Raw genomic sequence first — 22,330 nt, forward strand, 5'->3', positions numbered from 1 at the left:
ACCTAAGTTCCAAGCTGACAAGTCACTCTTATTAACAAACATGTCAGACCACGTGGTCCTCCCAATGCTGTTTCTCACCCACTTTCTGCATATAAATCTCCAACACCTTTATGAACAATAATACTCAGGAAACAGCGACTATCAATCACATTTTACAGTTCGGGTCACTGAGCCACAGAAAACCCAGCTCTTCTGTGCATTAATCCTGAGATTCCTGTATCTTATAGAACGGATGGCAGAGAGGCTCACTCTTACAAAATCCAATCCCCACCCCCAATAAATTGAATTTTGAAGTCCTGCTCTTCATCCTCTAGGAATATTTACTAGGGGTGCACCGATAAATATTTTGGGGGCCAATACAGATAGCTGATATTTAAGGAGGCATATCAGCTGATATCGATCTGATTTCCCATACAGCTACCTCCAGCTGGTAAGTCCGGTGTGATGGAAAAGGAAGGGGGAAGGAACAAGGGGGGTGGGGGGGCGAGGATCAACATCCCCCACCCATGGTGAGGGACAGGGCAAGGACAGGGACAGGCGCTGCCCAGCCGGGGCAGAGGGGGGCTGTGCGAGCCATGGCTGGGGGTGGGGAGGGCAGCTCCCACTGTTGCTTGCACCCCAGGAGGGCACGGTGGGGGGCATGTGCCCCTGGATCTGTGCAGGGGACTCTTCTTGGCGAGGGCTGGTCTTGGAGCAGGTGCCAGTGGTGCTGAAAGGATGCTGCATCCACCCCAAATGTTGCCGCAGCTCAGCTCCCAGCGCTGCTGCTGCCAGCCACCCGGCGCTGCTCCGGCTCAATGCCCCACCTCGACCCACGCGCCGGGAAGAGCCAGACTGGCAGCTGGCAGCGCTGGGAGCAAAGTGGCAGCAAAATTTGGGGTGGATGCAGCATTCTCCCAGCGCCCGCTCCGAGCGCCCCTAGAGCCCTAGGCTGCAGCCCGCTCCACCCTGATCCGGAGGCACCCTCCCTCCCCCAACCCTTCAGGGGTGCAAGCAGCAGCGGGAGCTGCCCCCCACCCCAGCGCCTGCCCCCTCCCTCACTGTGGGGGGCTTTGATCTGCCCCACTCCCCATGCCCCTTCCCTCCCCTTCTACCACAAAGGACTGGCCAGCAGGAGGCAGCTCTCCATGCTGCTGGCTGTGCTCCTGGCCGCCCAAGTGCTGCGCTGCGGCTGCGCACAGCACGAGCATTTATCGGCCCCATCGGGCCGATATCCAATACAGCACATTTTCTTTATATTGGTACCGATCCGATACCGGACCGATGTATCGGTGCACCTCTAATATTTACTATTCCACTTACCAATCACTCTCTCCACTATTTGATACTGTTTATTCAGCTCTGCAGCCAGTTCCTGTTGGCAGTTGTAGTATTCCACATCTTCGGGGGACACCTTGGCTAGCCTGGGTAGAAAAGACACGTGTAACAACTCTCCTGCACGCTTCCTACATAGCACTCATCAAGGCCATGCGCTGAAAGTCTACCCAACCCAGGCAGTTTCATGAGTTAGTTAAGTAACTCCTAGAACAATGATTCTCAGCCAGGGTGACACAGCTCATCCTGGGGTCCCTTGGGAGCCTTTCAAGGATGCTGTCAAGGGGTGCTATGCAATATCAGTACTGTTAATTGTGAAAACATGATTCACAAGATAAATTCAGAGATTTCAAACAGGAATCCACAAGGTTAAAAAAAATTTGGTCCTCTTGTGGGCTGAGTTCTTCGCAACAGAAGAACTACTCTAATCTTCTTCTGTAGTCAAAAAACCTGTGAAAACTAAAAAATAACATTTTCTGAGGGATGCCTAGAGTCTGAAAAGTTTGAGAACTGTCCTAGGATCACTGTCAGTCACTTATCTGATGCACTTGATACACCTCTTAACGTTTCTATAGGAACACGTTACTGACAGCCAAACCCCACCAACGGCAAAACACAGGGGAACTTAACAGTTTTCCCTTATACTTTTGCAAGCTGCTCCTCTACAAAGCCAAAATTACATGAAAAGCAGCTTTACACAAAAAGAAATACTCTGCGTGTCTGTCTCAGGACATATAGGGAAGGTGTTGTCAACAGGACCCTAGCTTCCATAGAGACATGGAAAAGTTTTCTACCAGAATCTCTGTTATTGGAGAAGGAGACTGGTAAAATATTCAAAAGAACCAAATGGGACCTAGATGCCCAAACACCTTATCAAGTCACTTGGGTCCAAAGGAGACAACGTCTTATGGAAAGTCAATGGAATTAACACTTAAATCATCACTGAAAATAGGATTTATGGCCCTAGTTCACTTTGATACTTTAGCAAGACTTTACTGCTGGGATCATCTGGCGCACATGTTCCTACCAGAAACTGCCCCTTACATTACTTTGTAGAGAGATCTGTTTCCACTAGACAGGATCCAAAGAAAAAAGTTCTCCAAGGCCTACCCTCGAACAGAAAAACCCAGGGGAGGTGACCCTTCACTTTGGCAGAGCTCAGGTACTGCCTGGCATGAAATAACCTCCCATGTCTGCCATCTCATTTGTCTCTAGGGAAACGTACCACTGTTTGATTTCCTCCTCTTTCTTCTTGAAGTTTTCTAGCTTTTTCAGACCCTTCACCTTCTGCTGCTGCAGGGACTCTTCACTTTCCCACGTGCTGTGGATGTAAGACCAGCCCTTCCATTTGATCAAGTATTGAACTTCTCTTTCATCCTTCTCAGGGTCAAAATCAGCACTAGGGTCACCATTGGCTTCCGTAGCATACACGGTGGTGGAAGCGCCAGTGGCTGGAAGAAAATTGAGCTGCAGTTGATACATTTGTTAGCCAAGTGCTCAAAGTGAGCTGTACTGGAGAAGGGGCCATTTCCTAACTAGTGCATCTTTGCAGGAACAAGAATAATATCCTACAGCAGTGATTTTCAAAAGTCCTAAAGTGACGGGAAAATTTCAAATCACTTCTGCTGCTGCGCAGCTCCTACCCCTATCTTGTGAGCTGACAAAGCTGGGCAACCCAGCCTGACAATGATGGAGTACTGCCTCCTAGCCCAATCTACTACTAGCCCCAATCTCTCTGCGGAAACCCTGATGACCTGTCACGAACGCCAGGGGTTCTGTGGAACAGTTCAGAAACCACTGTCCCACGGCATCTCTGAACCTACCATAATCACATACAAGTCTCTCCTTATACCAGAATCCCTCTCAAAGCCTTCTGCCACAAGTGTTTTGTTCTTACACCTTTTAAAGCTCTCCTAAAAAGTTCTAGTGCTGTTCAATCATGTAAAATCTTTGGAGGCAGGGCTCCAGCTGGTGTAAAGTATTCCTGTTCCAGCAATGGACTTAAAGCAACTTATACCAGCTGAGTGGATTTCTTTCGAAAACAGGCAGCAGAAGGAAGCACCTGCTTCATTCCTGCCTCCCTTATTTTTCTGCAGGTTTCTAACACATGCACAGGAAACTGTCAGGCAACACAGGGAACATTTAGGTGTTGTAAGGAACAGACTGTATGAAATGTACTGCTACAAACAAAAACCTTCAACATAAAATGAAAATGGAAATGAGAGGAAAGAGGTTCTGGAATTTAAACATCCTCTGCCCTCCAAAAGACTAAACATGCAGCAGCATTACACCTGTTCACAAGACTCAGAGAGCAAATGTGACCAGATTCATAACCCAAGACGGCATCCTGAAGTAACATACCTCCTTTCTTTCCAATCTTGACATCCAAGACTTTCTCAATGGTCTCGCTGTTGTCCTGCTGTTCGTCCGCTCCTTCCCCGGTCATCTCAATCAGGTCATCCGAATCAGTCTCAAAATCATCATCTTCTTTGTAACTGTACAAGACCAAGCTCAGATGAGAAAATGTCCTTAACTTTCTTAACCTACAGGAAAATGCATGTGGCAGGGGAAGGGATTGAACAGACCCCTCCAGCATTTATGCTAGGATTTGATGTGGAGTGCAATGCCTAAATTTCTCAGAGTAGCCATTCAGCCTAGCTAAAATTTTACTCTGCCTCTTAAAAGACAGAGATAGATATATTGCATCAGAGCTGCAGTTCACCTAGTCCTGTATCCTTGCCTCTCACAGAGGCCAGAAGGGGTACAATAAAACCTGCAACAGACAGTTATGCAAAAAGCTGCCTACAGGGTAAGTTTCTTCCTATCCTTCATTAATGAAAGGTTAATTTCTGCTCAAAACCATGAGCCTCACAGAGTGCCAAGTGCCTGGAAAGGGGCACGCAAGATGCTGGGGACCCTGTTTCAACCTTTGTGAGCTTCTAGCCATGGGCAAATATTCTGCAGGTTGATATCCTGCAGGTCTGATATGTTTCCATCCAAAAGTTTGCATCATCATAGCATCCTTCCTCTGACCTCAGAGCAGACCAGAAACATTAATAAAGCCTCCCAACACCCCACTGAGATAAACCAGTAAGCAATATAATGGACATCAAGAGCTACAGAGAGGCTAAAAATCAGAGGCCCTGATTCTGTGGAAAGGGTTGTGTGAGAATCAATGGGTGCACATGCAACACAGTGAGTCACCCACACCAGTTAGATGGGGACCTTGCTGCGAATCATCCTGTCAACCAGCTGGTGGCCCAAATCCCAAGTCCCTGTTTTGCTCACAATGTGCCTCAGCAGCTCAGCTGTACCTGACATTTTTGGCTGCTCTGCGGCGAGTTTGCCTTTTCGGAGTCTCATCATCATCATCATCATCGTCATCTTCTGATGAGTCTTGTTTCTTTCTCCTCTTCCCACGCTGGGGTTTGTGGGGCTTTTTAACACTGGTTTTGGCCACTGCTCTAAAATGATTATGAATAGGAAGATGTAATACAGTATGCTTTAGGCAGGGAGCATATTTCAACAGCTTTGCCCAGCCCTCAGGTTCTGCACATCTCGAACTTGATATTCCAATAGTCTCAGTTTCCCCCTCAACTCCATGGAGATCAATGGATTACATACAGCTGTGTTAAACTGGTGTAACGGAAGCAGAATCAGGTCCCCAGCACCACAACTGAGAACAATATTAAGCCTCTGCTTAATGGGCCTGCAGAGATTTCCCCCTCCTCCCCAGTGCAGGACCGGTCCCTCCAGCATACTTTTCATTCGCTTCTAAATTACTCAAGGGATGAGGTTTCCAACCTCTTCCCACAGGAGGTTGCTCCACAGCCTCAGCTGTATGTTAATTGGCTCCATTGCACATACAGGCTCCCAGCAGCAGTTCCCTACAGAAGGTCATTCACCAGGTATCTCAGGAGCAGTGAAGTTAGAGACATCCCATATCAAAGGGAAAACGAGTGAACCCTATCCCTTCTCACCTTCTTGGGGCAGGTCTCCTAGCTTTAACTTTCTTCGGCTCCGGTTCACTTTCTGCACTGGTGCCTTGCCCCCCTCCATCTTCATCTTCCTCTTCCCCAGAAACCTCCCTTTTCCATTTATTTCTATGGTAAAAAACATAAATCAGAAGGGACGCTTGCACTTCAACAACATTGGCTGACTACACGGAAATTCAAGTCAGCTGGATCACGGGTTTATGCCCATGGACTGGAGCTAGACAAGAGAGAAAGTTCAGCCCCAGCATTGCTAGACTGATTCATCACTTGAGGGAAAAAACCTGGATGTCACACTATGATTCCCTACTTCCACCATGCACCTAGACACTATAATTACATAGTTTTTGAGGTCAGAACAATGTCCAAAAATACACAGCTCTGACATGCTTAACAGAGCTGCATTTCTAATGATTTGATATGTAAGGACTTTCATTCCTTTTATTTTTCATTTCCGCTCAGGCATTCTGAGCTGATCTGGGAAACCTGCAGGGGAAGTTTCTGAAAGCATTGCTTTCATATTTCTAAAAAGTATTGGCTTCAGCTTAGTGAGTGTGGTCTGTATTATGTAAGATCTCTCCTAACCTTATTGCGTCTTATGTTATATACAATCTCATTTGAACTGCAAGCAGGTAATTAAAAAAAAAAAGATTAAAGAAAAGGAACTAAATTTTGTGGCATGTCAGTGTTTCAAAGTGTTCACTAGTATGGAAGTCCCTCTTTTGTTGACTACAGGCCTATTAACACATACTGCAAGAATACAGCTAGGTTACACAAATCCAGAGGAATATGGCTGAGTCTACTGGGATTAAAATTTTGTGAAGGGTCTTTCTTTTTTTTGAGAGAGAGAAAATCATAAAAATCTCATGCATCTAGAGACAAATTTGTGATTTTTTGCCATGAACTAGAACATTTTCTTAGGACTGTGAAATTCAGCTTTCTTTATTGTGTTGAAAACCTGAAAATCAACAGCACCAGACACAGAAGACGTGAAAGACCAGACAGGGAAAACTAAGCTCACCAATGCAATTTCCCCATCAGTTATGTGCAAAAAAAAAAAGTAAACAAAGGACACAAATTGCTAAAAGGAACAGAATATTTTGCATGGTCTAAGTCTTGCTTATCGTGCTTGTCTAACTCTATCCTAATCATGCAGTTCATCCAAGAAAAGATATCCCCTACGAAAATCCCTGCCTCTTGTATATAAGATTCAGTAACTGTTTCAGGGTTAATATATAGATTTCAGTAACTGTTTCAGGGTTAATCATCCAAAGCATTACTAATAAGCAGAATTATTTCATAAGGTTTTGATCTCTAACTGACTGCCCGTTTTCTACGAAGACGTCAAATAAAACCAAACCAACTCCAAACCCGCTCCACCAAAACTTACGTTTTTTTCATTTGCTTCTGGCCTCTTCTTTTGGGGCTCTCATTTTCAGATTCGCTACTTGCCTTTAATTAAAAAAAGAGATCAGACTGTAGACTTTATTCCGCACTGTTTCCTTTCGGAAGCAACTGAAACACACAGGCTGCCTAAGCTAGAAAGCAACTCAAAAGCAGCCCATGAACTCTTTCTTGTGATACTAAAATTAAAATGGGATGCAAGTGTGTGACCATGTTACTGAAAGGTGGCAGCTACCAGCACCACTCAGTGGCCTGAAGACTAAAAATGTGACTGTTTTCTAAATGCAAGGGATTATAAGGGCAACTCAGAAGAATAGACAAAAAACCTTTGTAGAACATTGATCTTGGACTCACTGAGCCCAGAAAAGCAACAGACTACACAGCCCACCTACCTCTCAGCATCAGTCTCTAAGCACAAAAAACACCTGATGGCAGCAGCAAGATGCACATTATATACCATTTCCTTAAAGGTGCAACTCAAGAGAAATCTGATTTACTGCCTCCAGGTCAGAGGCAGCAGATGCACCATGGAGACAAGATGATAGGCTAGGATGTATCTATTAACGACTTCTACATTTTAACATTAAGGGTCATTCCTTGAATGCAAGGATGATCTTGAGCTCTTTGATCAAAGCCAAAACTCGGTACTTTTCAGGGGATAGTGTATGACTAAGGCTCAGCTATTTTCTCAGGCTACTGCCTGATGAGGCAGTGATGAAGTATGCATGCCAGCCACTGTGATTGTACTGAGTCTTGAGATAGCTGGACCCAGATCCTGAAATCAAGCCACTTAATTAGAAATGTTCCTGCCCATCATGGTCATGAAGAAAAACCTGTGACCCAAGCGTGCCCTAAGAGACGCAAAAACTAGAGGTGGTCAAAGATAACACTTATTTTTAAAATCACATGATTTTGAAGCCAATTTAATGGGTTTGAGGGTCCTGACTCATGATCTTTGAACACCTAAGGATAACAAAAATCAAAACTAGTTATGTTCATCAATAAAAACTCAGACTTTTTTCTTTAAATATAAATTAAGCTCAGAATGACGGATGGAAGCATTTTAGGAATGTAAGGAATGTAAAAATTATACAGTTAAAATTAAATAAAAAAACCCCCAATTCTTCATCATCCAGTTTCCAGAGAAGACCTGGAGGTCTTAATAAAGCAAAGGAAATGTTGCTAGAATCACATTTGTGCCTTACTGTTTTCTTTTCCCGCAGTAAAAATAATTAATAAGATGAGTAAACAAAAAGGATACTCTGCTGCTTTCCCTCCTCTTAATCCTCATGAAATTGAATCACTCCTTGCAATTAGTTCTTAGCCAAGAAATGGATTCCCTAACAACTGCCATATTTTTTTAACAGTAGGTTCGTTAACTTTGAGGTGCTGAGACAATTAAAAACACAACTGAGCCATATCCCTAACCCCATTTTTTTTTAAACTGAGCAGTCCTATAAAGAGGCTATCCAAAATAGGATCCTGATATGAGACAAATCACCTTTCCTTTTGGTTTTGACACCCTCATACAAACACAAAGCATAGAAAAAACACAGTCCAATGTGTCCCAGATCGTGTCAAAATGACAGAAACAGCCATGTTCGATTTGCTCTGTGCAACTTGTTCATTTGCATTTCTCCTTCCAAAACCATGCTTTGCTACAGCACTGAGACATACTGCAAATGGCAATGGCTTTGGCATGGCCGTTCACTAAGAGTATATCCTTTCACTCTATGCTGATACTTGGATTTGCACTGTCTGCACATCCAACCCATCGTACAACAGCTGTACCATGAGCAATGAAGGATTAAGGTGTCAAATGCAGTAATTTTTAAACACTCCTGGCAAGGAACACCTAAGAAAACTGTTCTCTAAAGCAGCGGTGGTCCAACCTTTTTGGCAGACATGCCACGAATTAATCCCCATGTCTTCCCCAAGTGCCACTCCGATCCGCTTCTGGATCTGCTGCTCTGTTTTCTGCTCCCCACACTATCTGCTGTGCGCAACACAGAGAGGCTTCCCACACCATTTGTGGCATTCATACTGTAGGTTGGCCACCCCTGATCTAAAACAATGTTAGCCTCTGCCGTTTGATGTTGGGAAAGACGTGAGATAGCGTTCATATTTCCTGCATACTCAATTTGACAAGCTACTTCTTGCACCAAAACTTGCGGTGTGTTTCAGGCAATGCAAATACCACATAGATTGGAAGCTGTAAGATGCTCAAGTGGTCCAGAGAAACTTGAACATCCCAACTCCATGGAAACTGAAGGTGCTCAATGCATGATCCATCCCTATCCTAAGACACTGAGAACAGCCAAACAAAGCTCACAACTCAGTGACATTAATGGAAAAACTTTTTTAAATGGCACAGGCCAGAAGGTTCACTAAGGAGACAATCCCACAGACACTGGGAACATACCCCTTTTACCTGTTTTTTCTTACAACTTTTATGTCCTTTCTCTGTCTTCCTTGTCATTTAGGAGGGTTATGTTAAGCTGATCTGAAGCACTGAACACCCTACTGGCCACAGACTAGGTTGGCAGAAAGACAAATACCCCTTGCTGTGTTTTGTATCCATTTTGCCAAGGCCAATATAACCAGTTATAAATTGTATTTTGCAAAAGATCTGTATTTCTGAACCAGCATGCGTTGTTATCTGCTATAAACATGAAATTGGTCCCCTCCCTTCCCTCCCCCCCGCTATCTAACAAGACAAAGACTGGCTGATAATGCTGAGTTGCATCACACTAACTACATCTTCTAATTTCAGGCCTCTCATCATTCACTGAATAAATGAGCCCACAGATCCCTCTTCTCTATGAGTTCTAGTATGTGAACAAGTATAATACAATATGCTTGGTTAGAACCATGGGTCCCTTTTGTTAGTTATCTTTTCTCCTTGTTTCCAAACATTTCTCAACCCTTTCATCCATCCCCAGTTTTGGGATTTTTGTTGTTTTTGAGCAAGTTTTCTCTCTTTCCTTTGCTGCACACCTACTTCTTTGCTTTCTCTTTTGATAAAATACAAATAACAAAATTTATATTTTCACTCTGTACACAGAGATTTGGGTCATATAAGATAAAGTGTGGAGAGGGCAACTGTTTTTGTTGCGCTCTAACTGTGGCTCCTCTTTCTCTATTCTAACAAGGCTCAATTTTCTGCCTTCTCTATTTCTTCCAATTCAATTGCCTTTCTGTTACCATTAAAACTACCCAGGTGATACTTAAGTCTTGGATGATTCCCTAGCTTTCTGTATATTTCTGATCTGACCCAATGACCCTGTGGCTTCATCTCAGTCACCTTCGGCTTAATTGTTGAGATACAGCCATTTGTCTTGGGTAACATGAGTCTGGAGTTCAGCTCTATTCCCTGAAGCCCAGCCAACCTCCCATATGAGTCACCTGTCTACTAGTTGTTTAACTCTGACTTCATCCCCGCAGCCTCTTGGGTTCGCAGACAGGCCTACTGTCACGTCTGCAGTATTGCTCATAAGCACCCTTTGGCCCAACTCCGCCTCTGCAAAAATCTTCTGCTGCATCACCTCCTCTTCCCGGGACTAACCTCGCTCTCTGTACGACAGCATCTGACCCCACTCTTCCAGGCCCCGTGCAGGAAGTTGCTACCTACTTGCTCCAGACGCACAAAAAAGTGAGCATGTGCCCATCTTTGTTCTAACTCGCCCTCCCTGTCATTTTCAGCATCCCGTTCAAAAGCCCTCCACAGATTTGCTCCAACTAACAAAATTTGGATGAGATTTTTCATCTCTACTCTGACCTCTGCTGACCAAGTAAAAAAGGCAAAGTGACCAAAAGGGCCTCTAAATGCACCAGGGAAGACTTTTTCTGCCTGCATGAACTAAAGGGAGAGAGATAGCCTATGGATGCCTAGTGGAGCAATTCATCAGGCAGAGATAAACTAACTTTTCAATGCTCTCCCTTCCAAAGATGCCCTTTAAGGCCTACAAGTAGAGGCAGGGACAGAGGGAGCTGCATTGCTCCCAAAACTGATAGGCATGGGCTGTCTATTAACTTAGCTCTTGGAACAGCCTAGATCGGGGGTGGTGGAATGATGGCTTTAACCCAGTTAGCTTTTCCTCCCCTAGAGATGCAGTGTGAAATGTCTCACTTGTCTCTGTTTCACTTCAATTTTACTTGCACTGGCCTTCTTAGTTTTCCTCCTGGTTACTTAGCAGCTGTGACTTTCTACCGGGGGAAACAGACTTCCGTCTCCTGCTTCACTGACTTTCTATCCCATTTCTTGCATCCTTTGCAAATACTGCTAAATGACTTACTCCCTAACTAGCTTTTTTATGTTCCTGTCTCCCTGCATTGTTTAGCTCTACTGTATTTTGAAACATCTGTTCATGTAAGCAACACTATAAAAACTACAGCCATCCTGCATTTTGAATGTCCTGTTCCTGAGGAGTACAGATCAGAAGCTCTACGGTTTTGCTGGACTGTCCGTGATCTACAGAGTCCTTCCTCTTTAGTAGTCCAGAATAAAAACCAGTGAGTACCAAGCAGTGTGTTCACAGGCCTACAGGAGTATGCTTAGATCACACTGCAGAATAAAAGGTTTTAAGAGTCACTGGGCACGTCTACACATCGCCTTTTGGAAGTAGTAAAGCACAGCACAGAATGGGAGGTTACTGCACCATACACATGGCACATGGGTAGATTTCCCCGCTACGTCGCTGTAGCAGCACACTACACCCGAGCAGCATGCCACTATGGCAACATAGCTGGTGATCATGCGTAAGCACATGCGATCACTATGTCACCGTAGTGCACCGTACAGCGATGCAGCGCATCGCTACATCGCCATAGGGCAACGTGTAGATGTGCCCACTATGTTTCATTTGGTAGCAACTCCAGGTCCCGTTTTAGACTACAAAGGAGTTAAGCAGCTACATAAGTCCCTGAAAGATTGAGCTCCCGTTCCAGATGTGCCCCTAAGTTCATTACAATGAATAAGGCCTTGTCCATTTTATGTCTTGCACAGGTCCAGGTCCAATGCCAGAATTTAACAAATAAGGAACAGTAATAAAAGTCCAGCTCAGCTCATCATCATTCAAGCTCTCTATTCCTCTCCCTCACCTCCTTCCCCTCTATGCTGTACTCCAAATGCTGGAGAATCCTGACTGAAAGGTTAGGTTTTCCCTGCCTTACAAAGTATTCCACTAGGCAGCAGCAGAGGAGCTTGCACGTTACACATTATAATAAGGCAGAGGATAAAAATACATTCAAAACTGTGATTTTTTAAAAATAATAATAAATCAAGAAATTGTGAGCAGCGGACTCCTGCTGTAACACAAGCCTCCAGCTTTGCAGGCTCTTACTCATTCCAAACAGGAAACAACTTTCTTAAGTTATACTCACAAGTGCAAGCTAATTTACTGAATGCCTCAGAATAGCAAAAGCAACTGTTGTGAACATCTCACTTCCCTCTGGTGTGAAATGCTGCCCTTTTGCTCAATGTGAGAAGGCATGGGTGGGGACTGTTCTTACTTCAAGCTCTCACCATGCCTCTTCATTCCTGGACGTTGCTTTAGAGTCAAAAACGTTTAAGAAATATGCAAAACTTCTCTTTCACTTCCTTTCTGGCCCAAACCAGTACAGATGGCAAGTCATTAGCATCTCTGATGTCTGCTGGGTGACTTGCGTGATATATGTTCGATGGTGTCAGTTCAGTTCCCAGAGGGCAAGCGTTCACAGCACAAAAATAACCCTGCCCAAACCAGCAGGCTCAGCAGAGACCAGAGATTGAATGGTCCCTAGAGGCTATCTAACGTTTCAATCAATCCCTTCAGGTCAGAGTTTAGGAGACCCTTTAGGGCAGCACACAGGAAAGTTGAAAGAGCTGATACTGGAGATATTCTGCTCTGTATTGATAGGATTTCAACCTGAGATGCTGCCTGATCGAATCGTTTCATTAACTGCACAAACACTTTAGGAAACAATGCAGATGAAAAGCTCCTCTGCACTGTGCTGGAAGCCCCAGACATCAAATGAAAAAAACAATGCTGTTGTCAAAGGGTCTGATCCTGCAAGCTAAAAAGCACTCTCATTAGGTGCTAGGTGCTTTCAACTCTTACCGACTCCACTGGGAACAGAGAGTGCTCAGCACTACACAGGATAGAGCCCAAGGGCAACTATTCTCCACAGTTAACATTTCCAAATTCAAGACTTTCCGTCTTCTGTTCACTGTGAAGCCCCAGCGCTGTGCTACTGACCAGTCACACCCTCCATCGGACTCTGCTGCAGACGGGAGCCGCCCTACAGGAATCAATCAGTCCTGCTTTGGGTGGAGGGGAAGAATTTGGTTGCAAATTTTCTCTTATTTTTTTTGGTGAGGGGAACTGAAGGATTTTTTTTTTGTTTTTTACAATATTGTGTGGTATAGCAAAGTTTTTACATCTTGGATTTTTTTTTTTTTTTAAAGGTGCCTTATTTGGTAGGAAATGAAGATATCGAAAAAGAAAACAAACATTTGCAAAACCACGTAATATTGTAAAACAAAAAAAGACGGGACTTACCTGAGCCCCCTACAGGGCACACGGCTCTGCAGCGGAGATCGGTGTTGGGTGTGACATCGCCAGCATAGTGCATGCTGGGGCATCGCACAGAGAGGCCGCCAGCGAGTCTGGGCTTTGCGGAACTTGAAAAGGAAAACAAAAGCTAAGTCAATGAGGTGCCAGATGCCTTTTTTCCCCTGCTGCTGCTATTTGGGACATTCAGCGCGAGTCCGGGATTTTCTGGAGTTTGGCTCTTGGAGACAGGAAACCTGGATTCCACGCGCTCATCTGTGACACTGACATCATCGGTTAGGCACAAATTTGCAAACCTATGTGCATAATTATTAGCCATTCAACTACACAGAGACATCTGCCCGTAATAGCCTGATTATCATAGGACTCAACAGGGATCCCGCTCCTCTGGAAACCTGGCTGTTTATTTTTAGGTATCTGATCATAGTTCTAGGTACCTAACCATAGGCCTCCAACTTTGAAAAATCTTGGTTTGCATCTCTCTCTGTTTCACTTCCCCCCTCTATAAAACAGCAAAAGGGATGCCGAACCCCCTGGGAGAAGTGCACGTGAAAAGTCCTGCATGGTAAACACCATTTAACATGCACAAACACAGCAACGGCTAATTTCTACATTTCTTCATGTTCTGCAGGACAGAATCATTTAGAGTTTTGACTGCCAGGTTATACTGAACTCATGCACCACTGTCCCTCACGTTAAACTGAAATGCAAATACTCCAAAAATTCAACCAAAAAACGAAAAAAAAAAGAGATGTAAAAGTGATGGTTCATAAAGCTGAATATACACACAAATGCATTTTTCCCCTGTGATACACTCTGGGACATAGAGCAAAGACTGTTTTATTGTTGTAAGGTGTTTCTGGGAAGTTTCCTTTAACAAAAAGACTCCCTTTCTCTGATGCATATTTCTACAGCAGAGCATGATTTGCTTTAAGACCCATCTCTAGCAATCAGATCAGCACATGCAGACCTTAATGCCCACAGGGACACTGACTCCACAGGCCTCTTTCCACATGGATCCAACTGCAGGACTGGGGCCTTATTTTGCAGAACCCAACATCCATGGATCAGTACAGATCTCAGTGCTTGTTAAAAGGTGACACCAATTTGAACTGCCTTTGTCCTTTTCTTTCTTTTTTGTTTTTATATGTTCAATATTCCCTCATCTCATCTTTTTTGTTTTTTCCTTACCTCATCTTTTATATTAAATCGCGACGGCTCTTGTCTGCTTCGGTTTGACCTCCTAACCCCATAAACATCAGGATATTCTTCCCACATCTGCAAAATAAACAGACCATCAGAAGGCCTGCTTCACCCCAATTATGGCTATTATTTTTGAGAGGTTTGATAATGAATTTCTGATCAACTGATATGAAACCAGGAGGGGCCATAAGGGGCAAGGGTCAGTTAGATAAGTTCTGGAAACTTGTAAAACAAAACTGAAAGCATCAATGGGGGGGGAGGGAAGGGTTGTTTGGGTGGCTGGGGATTTTTTAGCTCTTTGCCAATCGCTGTTTTGTAACAGTATGTTTTAATGGGAGGTTCTGCTGAGCCATCTGAACTGAGATGTCTTTCCTCCAAGTTACTTCAAAAAGCCTTCTGCAGGAGAACAGGTTTTAGAAGGACCAGGCACTCCAGGTAATCCTGCAGGAACAGAGGAGGAAAATCCTTCCATTTCGCAAAAAGAGCAAAACAGAAGAAATCTCTCTAACCTTATCCCCTCCCCCCACCCTTATTTCTACCTTAAGGAAAATTTCCCAAGCTAGCTACATCCTCCCACCCCATTCCCAGAAACATGTGAGTCACCAGCAACCAAAATGAAAAAAAAAAGCTACCCAAGATAGCTGTGAGGTTTGTATTCTGATCTGGATACTAACTGGATCTTATGGGGTCCTGGGAGCAGTAAAGCCAGGAACTGTATCCACTCCTGCTGATGTAGGATAATAGAAAGCAGCTGGATTTGTTTGCCTTAATCAGAGCAGGTGAACTTCATTACTTCAAGAGCTCATCACTGCAAGAGTACTGGCTTGCCCCAAAGACCAATCTGAAACTGGTAATTGGGTTTGTAAACAGTAAATGGCATGATTCGTTTTAAACATGGTCCATCATGATTGCTAACAGGGTTTTGCCCTTGTCATAAGGTTAGTTTGCAGATTTTGTTATGTAGATGGGGGGTCTCTTAAAAATGCCTGCATAACAATGTGGGCCAGACCTTCCTCCTAGCATCCTGTGAGAGGACACTGCATAAACCATTGCCCTGCTTACTGTGGATGCTGCACAGTGCATGTACTTCTAAGTCCTGCTGTCTCCCGATGAAGTAAGATGGTGTGGCTGCTAGCCTGGAAGGAGATGTTTGCACGGCTGTGTTGGGGACGTGGGACACCAATATCAGTGAAACAAGCTATTTAGATGTTCCTGCATGAGTCTGTATTGGTTACCTCTTACTTCTCCCATTTGATTTTTATCACTTTTCAGTGATAGTCATCTCTATAGCAATATGCAGGAAAAGGAAGCTTAAAAACACTGGAAGCAGTAAAGCCAGGAACTGTATCCACTCCTGCTGATGTGGATCAGTACTTTTACACTGCTGCAAAAGTGGTAGCTAGGATTCAGGCATGTGCTGCACCCTACCAGCATTGGCTGGTACATTTACATGGGAATATGATGTGACCCAAAAAGAGATTAGATTCCACTGAATATACTTAGGAATAAAAGACTGGCTAAAGATTTATTTTGTTAATCATAGAGGTCCATACAAAGGGATTACCTTTTCACCTTTTAAACAGTGAAAGAGCAAGTTCTGTGACCCCCTTTTCTTTTTGATGCAAGTCCGATCGTGGGGGCTTGGACCTCACTGTCATATACATGCATGATGTAGTAATTCATTATACTGCAGGGCTTTTAAGGGATTTGCCTGCTTGTAACAGCTACAAACAACTAAGCAGAAAGCAAACCTCCCCCACCTACATGAAACAAGGCACTAATAGACTCTGCACACCCACACTTAACTGCCTGGCCTAAGCATATTTGCATCTGGGCTTTCAGGGGCAGCGGGCTCACTTTCCAACCTTGCCTGGTTCATGCTATATAAAATCCTGGCCATGGATGTGTTTCAGTGTTTACCTCCCAGCCTTATGCTGCCAAGAGCTCATAGTGGAAGAAGGGACAACTTCCTTTGGTCCCCACTAAACAACAATAAAACAGAAAGTGTAGTTTTGTGTTACTGTTACCACCTTACACATGCACCCTTCCTTGCCCCCCTGAAAACTAAGATTTAAGCTGGCACCGTAATGGTTTACAAGGGTTTGAATTTCTGTAGTTAACCACCAGAATGCTCTTTCTCTCCCTGCAGACATCTGAAGAGTTTAGGCTTTAAACATTGTTCTTCCCTGAAGCCTGGCAAACAAAGTAGCTTTTTCCAAAAAAACAGACTTGCACGGATATATTGGTCATGGCCAAACAAACATTTCAGGGAGATAAGAGGGAGTGGGGAATTATCACACTTCAGCTCCCATGCAGTGAACGGCTGGTGTGCATGCTTTCACCCTGCCACAAGTGAAAGCTACACTGTGGTAGTTACCTCTCAGTGAAAGAGGGCTGAGCTTACAGTGATTTTTGCTTCCACTTACCATGGGGGAAGAGCAGACACACAAGGCAGTCAGCACTGAACAGCATTTTTTGATCGTCTGGCCACACCCCTTGTGTTTTGACTTTGCAATCTAGAATTGCAAACACTAATGGAAATGATGACAATCACACACCAGGAAAACAAAGACTGCCTAATCTGACCTGAGCATTTTTGTTAGTTTGCTATCTTTCCTGGGTTCCCACTGCTAAACAGAAACCCAGCCTCATCTTTCTCAGCCCGCTCCCCACCATGCTTTTACTATTCAGGCTGCAAAAAAAAAAAAAAAAAAAAAAAAAAATGAGAACTGCTTTAAAAATAGTAACCTAGATAAATTCGGTAGTCTTAGTTGTTTCTGTACAAGGGGACAGCTCTTGACCTGGAAAATGTAATGCCAGGGAGCAGAAACATCAGCAAGTGCAATTCCCTGCCTTTCCCATGCTGTTAAATGGAAGAGTGATCACAGTGAGATAGGAGAAAAATTTTGAAGGGAGGGCCATCGTAGGGGAAAAAATAAAAAAGGTTGAGAACCATTTCTCAACAGGAATCAGGCAGTAAAAAAAAAATCCACTTCTTTTTTGAGGCACACAACTGATGGAGCTAAATCTCTCTGATAGATAGTATGCAGCGCCCTTGACTACTAGCTCCAGGTTTTCATCTTTGGGCATTTTCCACTATGAAACATTACTACTTTTACCATCCTGAAGGTGAGCAGGGGCTTGGCAAAGCCTTTCTCATGTCTGCCTCTCTCTCATGTCAGTCAATCCTGTCATTATTCCACTCCCAGAGCATACATCTCAAGCTGTCAGGCTGGCACAGGCTGCCTGACTGACAAGGTACTCAAGGAAGCTAACTGCAAAAAGGGCTGGTATTTTGGGTTTAGAAAGCTGGCAGACATGGAGTCAACCACGGTTTTGCTAGCACGCCGCTTTGTGTCTTGCATTCAGAGCAGAGGGGTTGACAGCACGTGGCAATACGTAGCTCCTTAACGTGATGGGGATGATACCTTTTTCACATCTGCTATCCTTTCCTTCTTGGAGGCTGGCTTTTCCTTGGCTTCAGGCGGGGTCTGCTGGGATTTTGAGCCCGTTGACTCGCTTTCGGACTCGGACTGGCTCTCGGAGGACTCCGAACTGCTGTTCGAATCACTGCCATGCTCACTGCCCTGCTCACTGCCCTGCTCACTTTCAGACTGGCTTGCAGAGTCGGAGCCAGAGGCCTCTTCAGATGCCGAGTGACTAATGGTAAAGACAGAAGAAATGAAAATGTATTTCTCTTAAGTTCTTTAGTTTCAACAATGGCTGAATAAACCTGAATCGCATCCATCGCGCAATCCGTCTGTTTTCAGAGGCCTCCCTGGAGGTGTCAACTCACACCGGAGACTAACAACGACACATTGCACTGCCACGCCTGTGCGGATACCATTCTTGCCCAGTGGAGGAAGCGTGTTTGGTACGAGGGAAGGGACGGGCTTCCTTGCACGCTCCTGTCCCTCCCTCTGCTCAGCTAAAGCAGCAAGGAAGCACACTCTTGAGAAGACTTGATCTGTTCAGAGCAAGAGGGAGCATCGCACATGATAGGGACATGCCACAGGTTACACTGCTGAATTAGAGAGGATTGTGACCCATAGATTTGGCCTGGAACGCCATTCATCTCCCATGTGGCAGCGAGTAAGGTTCATGTGACATAAGACCAGTAGGCTAGTATGTTGTCAGAAAGGGGCCAGCACTAGCCGCGTTAATGGTAAATTTTCCAGACAAGTTAAAAAAAAAAAAAACAATGGAAAGGGGTTTCTACATAAGTAGCTGGCTGGCTGAGTTCCTGCTGAAATGGTTAACCCTCCTGGGATTTTATTTATTTTGTAGGGCACATAAGTATCTCTTCTTTTTCAGTCTAAATAAGGATATTTGGTTTAAAAAAGTAAATTGCTATAACAACAAACACACTGAAGTAATTCACCTGCTTCTATACTCAGAGGCTTCCAGGTTTCTGATGTACAAAAAGGAATGGTCCTTTAAGCACAGATATACCAAGAGTTTTATGCACACCTATATCACTGCATTGTGAGGGTTCTCCAAATTAAAATGGTGAGGCCACGCTATTTTAAAAACCCAACAATTCTTGGCAACCAAAGGTTTGCGCCGCACGGCCTGTCTCTTTCAAAGAGATGCACCATGCTGCTTTTCTTTCCATTTCTCCAGGCGCTCTCACCTCCAAAAAAATCAAATGGGAGACCTACCACCCAACTAAAGAGGAAGGAAAACTGGTTACACCAGGTGACACAAAACAAGGACTGAAGGGGGAGTTACCAACCCTAGTAAGACTATCTGCACCAACACCAAGCCAGAAAGAGAAATAATATGAAAGAAAATGAGACCAAAAACTCTTTTTTGTCCTTCATTTATTCAAAGTCTAGTGAAATGAGGTTCTGTTCTGCAACTATGTGCTCTCATAATCAATATTTTTATTTTTATTTTGTTTTTCAAAAATAAATAAATAAATTGCAGGAAAGTACAGAAAAGCAGAGAATGTAGATTCATAAGGGACCTTTCTAATGTTTCCCCTTCTATAAAATTATAAACAGCATTAGGTTTTTTATTACAGGTTTGGTTGGTTCAAGAAAATTCAATACATTAAAAAAAAAAACCCCAAAAGAGTAAAAGCGGGATCAACAGATAACATATACACATCATTCAATATACAGTATGCATTGAAGAGATACAGTAAATTAAAAACTGTAACACTTTCATGTGTTAATAGAAGGGAGTTAACCACAGACATAAGAATGGGAGGGTTCTTATGAGCTCATGTAAAAATAAAATATCCTTTCTCCAGGGCCTATTAAGACTATATCCCCAGCTCTTAATGAAGACATCTCCGTCGCTCCCTGAGTAAATCATCATCCCTAAAGCATGCAACTGCTTTTTCTCAGAGATCTGGCAGAGGGCAGCAGTGAAGCACTGCATGAAAAATTGATCCAGAAATTCCTCCAGTGCCGGGCACTCAGCCAGGCTTCCAGACGCCATTTCAGAGCATTTTTTTCTCCCACCATCTTATGATTTCACTGCTCTTGTGGCTTCTGGTTTGCTGTATAGTCCTAAAATGGAGGAACTTGAAATGTGAAGGGAGGGAAAAAAAAGTAGCCGTCAGTGAAAATTTCAACTCTACATACAGCAATGGAAACGCAGTCTTCTACGTCGTATTTCAAGATGAATGATCACTGATGCCTGCTCTCTTTTCGCTGCTTCAGTCTGGTTTTAAAAGGGGAAGGGGTATTCAGTATTCTTTTCTCCCTTCTCTCTCTTAGGAACTGGAAAATCAAATCAAATCATAGTTTTCCAGGCCTCTTCATCAGCCATATTGCCTTTGCCATAGACCCAGAGCATGCAAAACAAAACTGCTGCTGAGTGAGAAAGCTATGAGCGTCAGTCGAAATAAAGTTATGCTCCCCCAAACCTTTGAATACCACCATGGTAAATTGAATACCACCCCTGGTATGCTCCCCCAAAACTTTGAATACCGCCTCTCATTTTCCATCATTGCAAGCGCCTTGTCCTTATCATCCAGGCTCTTCACAGGTCTGTCCTTCACTATATAACAGACCAGGTTCTTCTGCATTTCCCTCCATGCCAGCCTCATTTCCCCACCTTGCTGCACTTCTCCAACTCCCCTTGCCCCTTCTCTTACATATGGAAAGGTCCTCACCGATTTTGTCCAAAACATTTTTCCTCTCCTCTTCCAAATCCTGACTCCAGACCACTTAGCTCAACAATTCCTTTTGATCAGAGCTCATTGTAAGCTGTCTCGTACACAAGCAGGTATATTTTATGGGAAATGTCCCCAGCGTACTGCCACAGTGCTCCTGGGGAGCTGTATTTCAGATGCACCATCCCCCGTTCTCTAATGGCTCGATGTGGCTGGACTACATGGCCAAGCATTCCCGTGAACTGCCTACATCAGGATCCATGCAGTTTGCCCACCGAGCTCAGGCTTTCAGAAATAATGGTGACCTGAGCTACCCAAACCACAACTCCCATGAGGCCAAGTCCTAATATTCCCAGACTGAGAGCTTTTGGATTCCAACAGAAATATTTTGGAAGGTATGAAAAATCAAACTCTTTCTGATTAAGGCCAAAAAACTAACCAGGTCATACTGGTATTACACAACAGGTATTTATTTAAAAACAAAACAAAATAGAACTGATTTTAAGTCTTCTCTTTCTCACTGCCCGCTGTCTGTTATATTTCTCAAATCTTCTGGGGTAGGAATGCCATCTCCATACTTACTTACTAACATTTCCTTTTCTTTGTATTTTAATGCTTGTATTTTAATACACAGAAAGCTATTAAAAAAAATAAAAAGTTAATTCCAGAAAGTGGATCCTTTCTAACCATCTCAGAGACAACCAGGAAGTTCCAATTCCCTTAATAAAGTGTGAAGGATTAGTCAAGTTGCGTGTCCTGTTAGTCCTGGGAGCTGTAGTACATAATTGGAGATTAAACTTCCCTCTTCTAGTGTCTATTTTTGGGAGATGATCTTTTGGGATGCTAAATAAGGGACATCACAGCATGGCTTCTTTCAATTAGGCTATTAGCTAATGTATCTGAAAATCAGTTCCCAGTCCAACACCCACCAAAGGCCAACCTGCTTTTAACTTAGGTGGGAGTTCAGTTGGACCTTTTATGGCAACCAATTTTACAGTGGGGTGCCTGCGTACAAATTTAGCTTCACCAAGACTCAGCAACGGTGGTAGTTCAGGCTGTGACTTTATGAGAATAATGTTTCTGATCTCATTAAATTCATCCCTTACTAAAGAGGAGGAAGAAATCATCCTCCCAAGAAGCCTAACAGCAGAGCTAGATTCCAGTTGTGTCAGCTTTTCACAACCATGATTCTTAAGTTTGCCAAAAAAAAAACCACCCCAAAAAAACAAACAATCAAAAAAGTATCAGGGCCTACATCTTAAGTCAGCGCTGCAGCATTTCACCCTTGGGCCATGCAACTGGATTTTGCATAGGCTTTTAATGCACCACAACATACTTACCACACTTAACTGGAGAGCAAAAGTTAGGGGCATGTTTTGAGGAAATGCAGTCTGTAAAGCAAAAAGCTACAGGAAGACTATTTCAAATATTAATAAACTGCAAGGGTTCTTGTGCCAGTAGTGGTAGGATTCTGCCTGACACTCAAATTTGGCATTTTATATAGAGGGCAGAATAAGTACTCTTATCCCAAGATCTGACCACAAACCAACCACCTCCCACTGGAAACACCATTTGAAGTATACTGTGCAGATGAATGCTCTGCTAGGTCCTCCAGGCCAGGGCCCATGCACCAGGGTTCAATATCCTGCAGCCTGGGTTTCTAAAATCATGTAATATCATAATCCATGTGTTTGGTGAAAATAAGCTCAAGATTTCACATTTGCAAAGAAAAGCTTCAC

At 43.8% G+C, this 22,330-nt stretch overlaps 1 protein-coding gene across 10 annotated transcripts in view; it reads right to left on the reverse strand.

Moving 5' to 3' along the window:
- CHD2 (chromodomain helicase DNA binding protein 2) overlaps positions 1-22,330 on the reverse strand; it is a 76,029-nt gene that overhangs the window by 42,199 nt on the left and 11,500 nt on the right. For 6 of the 10 annotated variants that reach the window (XM_019477553.2, XM_019477551.2, XM_059714576.1 and 3 more), the window contains exons 3-10: positions 17,893-18,124; positions 14,453-14,539; positions 6,697-6,758; positions 5,295-5,417; positions 4,629-4,778; positions 3,676-3,809; positions 2,540-2,765; positions 1,303-1,403 (exon numbers count right to left, since the gene is read on the reverse strand). In XM_019477553.2, coding sequence (XP_019333098.1) covers positions 1,303-1,403; positions 2,540-2,765; positions 3,676-3,809; positions 4,629-4,778; positions 5,295-5,417; positions 6,697-6,758; positions 14,453-14,539; positions 17,893-18,124 — 1,115 coding nt within the window. Of the gene's footprint in view, positions 1-1,302; positions 1,404-2,539; positions 2,766-3,675; positions 3,810-4,628; positions 4,779-5,294; positions 5,418-6,696; positions 6,759-13,249; positions 13,372-14,452; positions 14,540-17,892; positions 18,125-22,330 lie in introns of those variants that run through there. The other 4 variants (XM_059714580.1, XM_059714578.1, XM_059714581.1 and 1 more) reach the window with 4 other exon arrangements.

Source organism: Alligator mississippiensis, chromosome 11 (assembly GCF_030867095.1).
Source record: "Alligator mississippiensis isolate rAllMis1 chromosome 11, rAllMis1, whole genome shotgun sequence".
In the NCBI taxonomy this organism is placed as follows: Eukaryota; Metazoa; Chordata; order Crocodylia; family Alligatoridae; genus Alligator; species Alligator mississippiensis.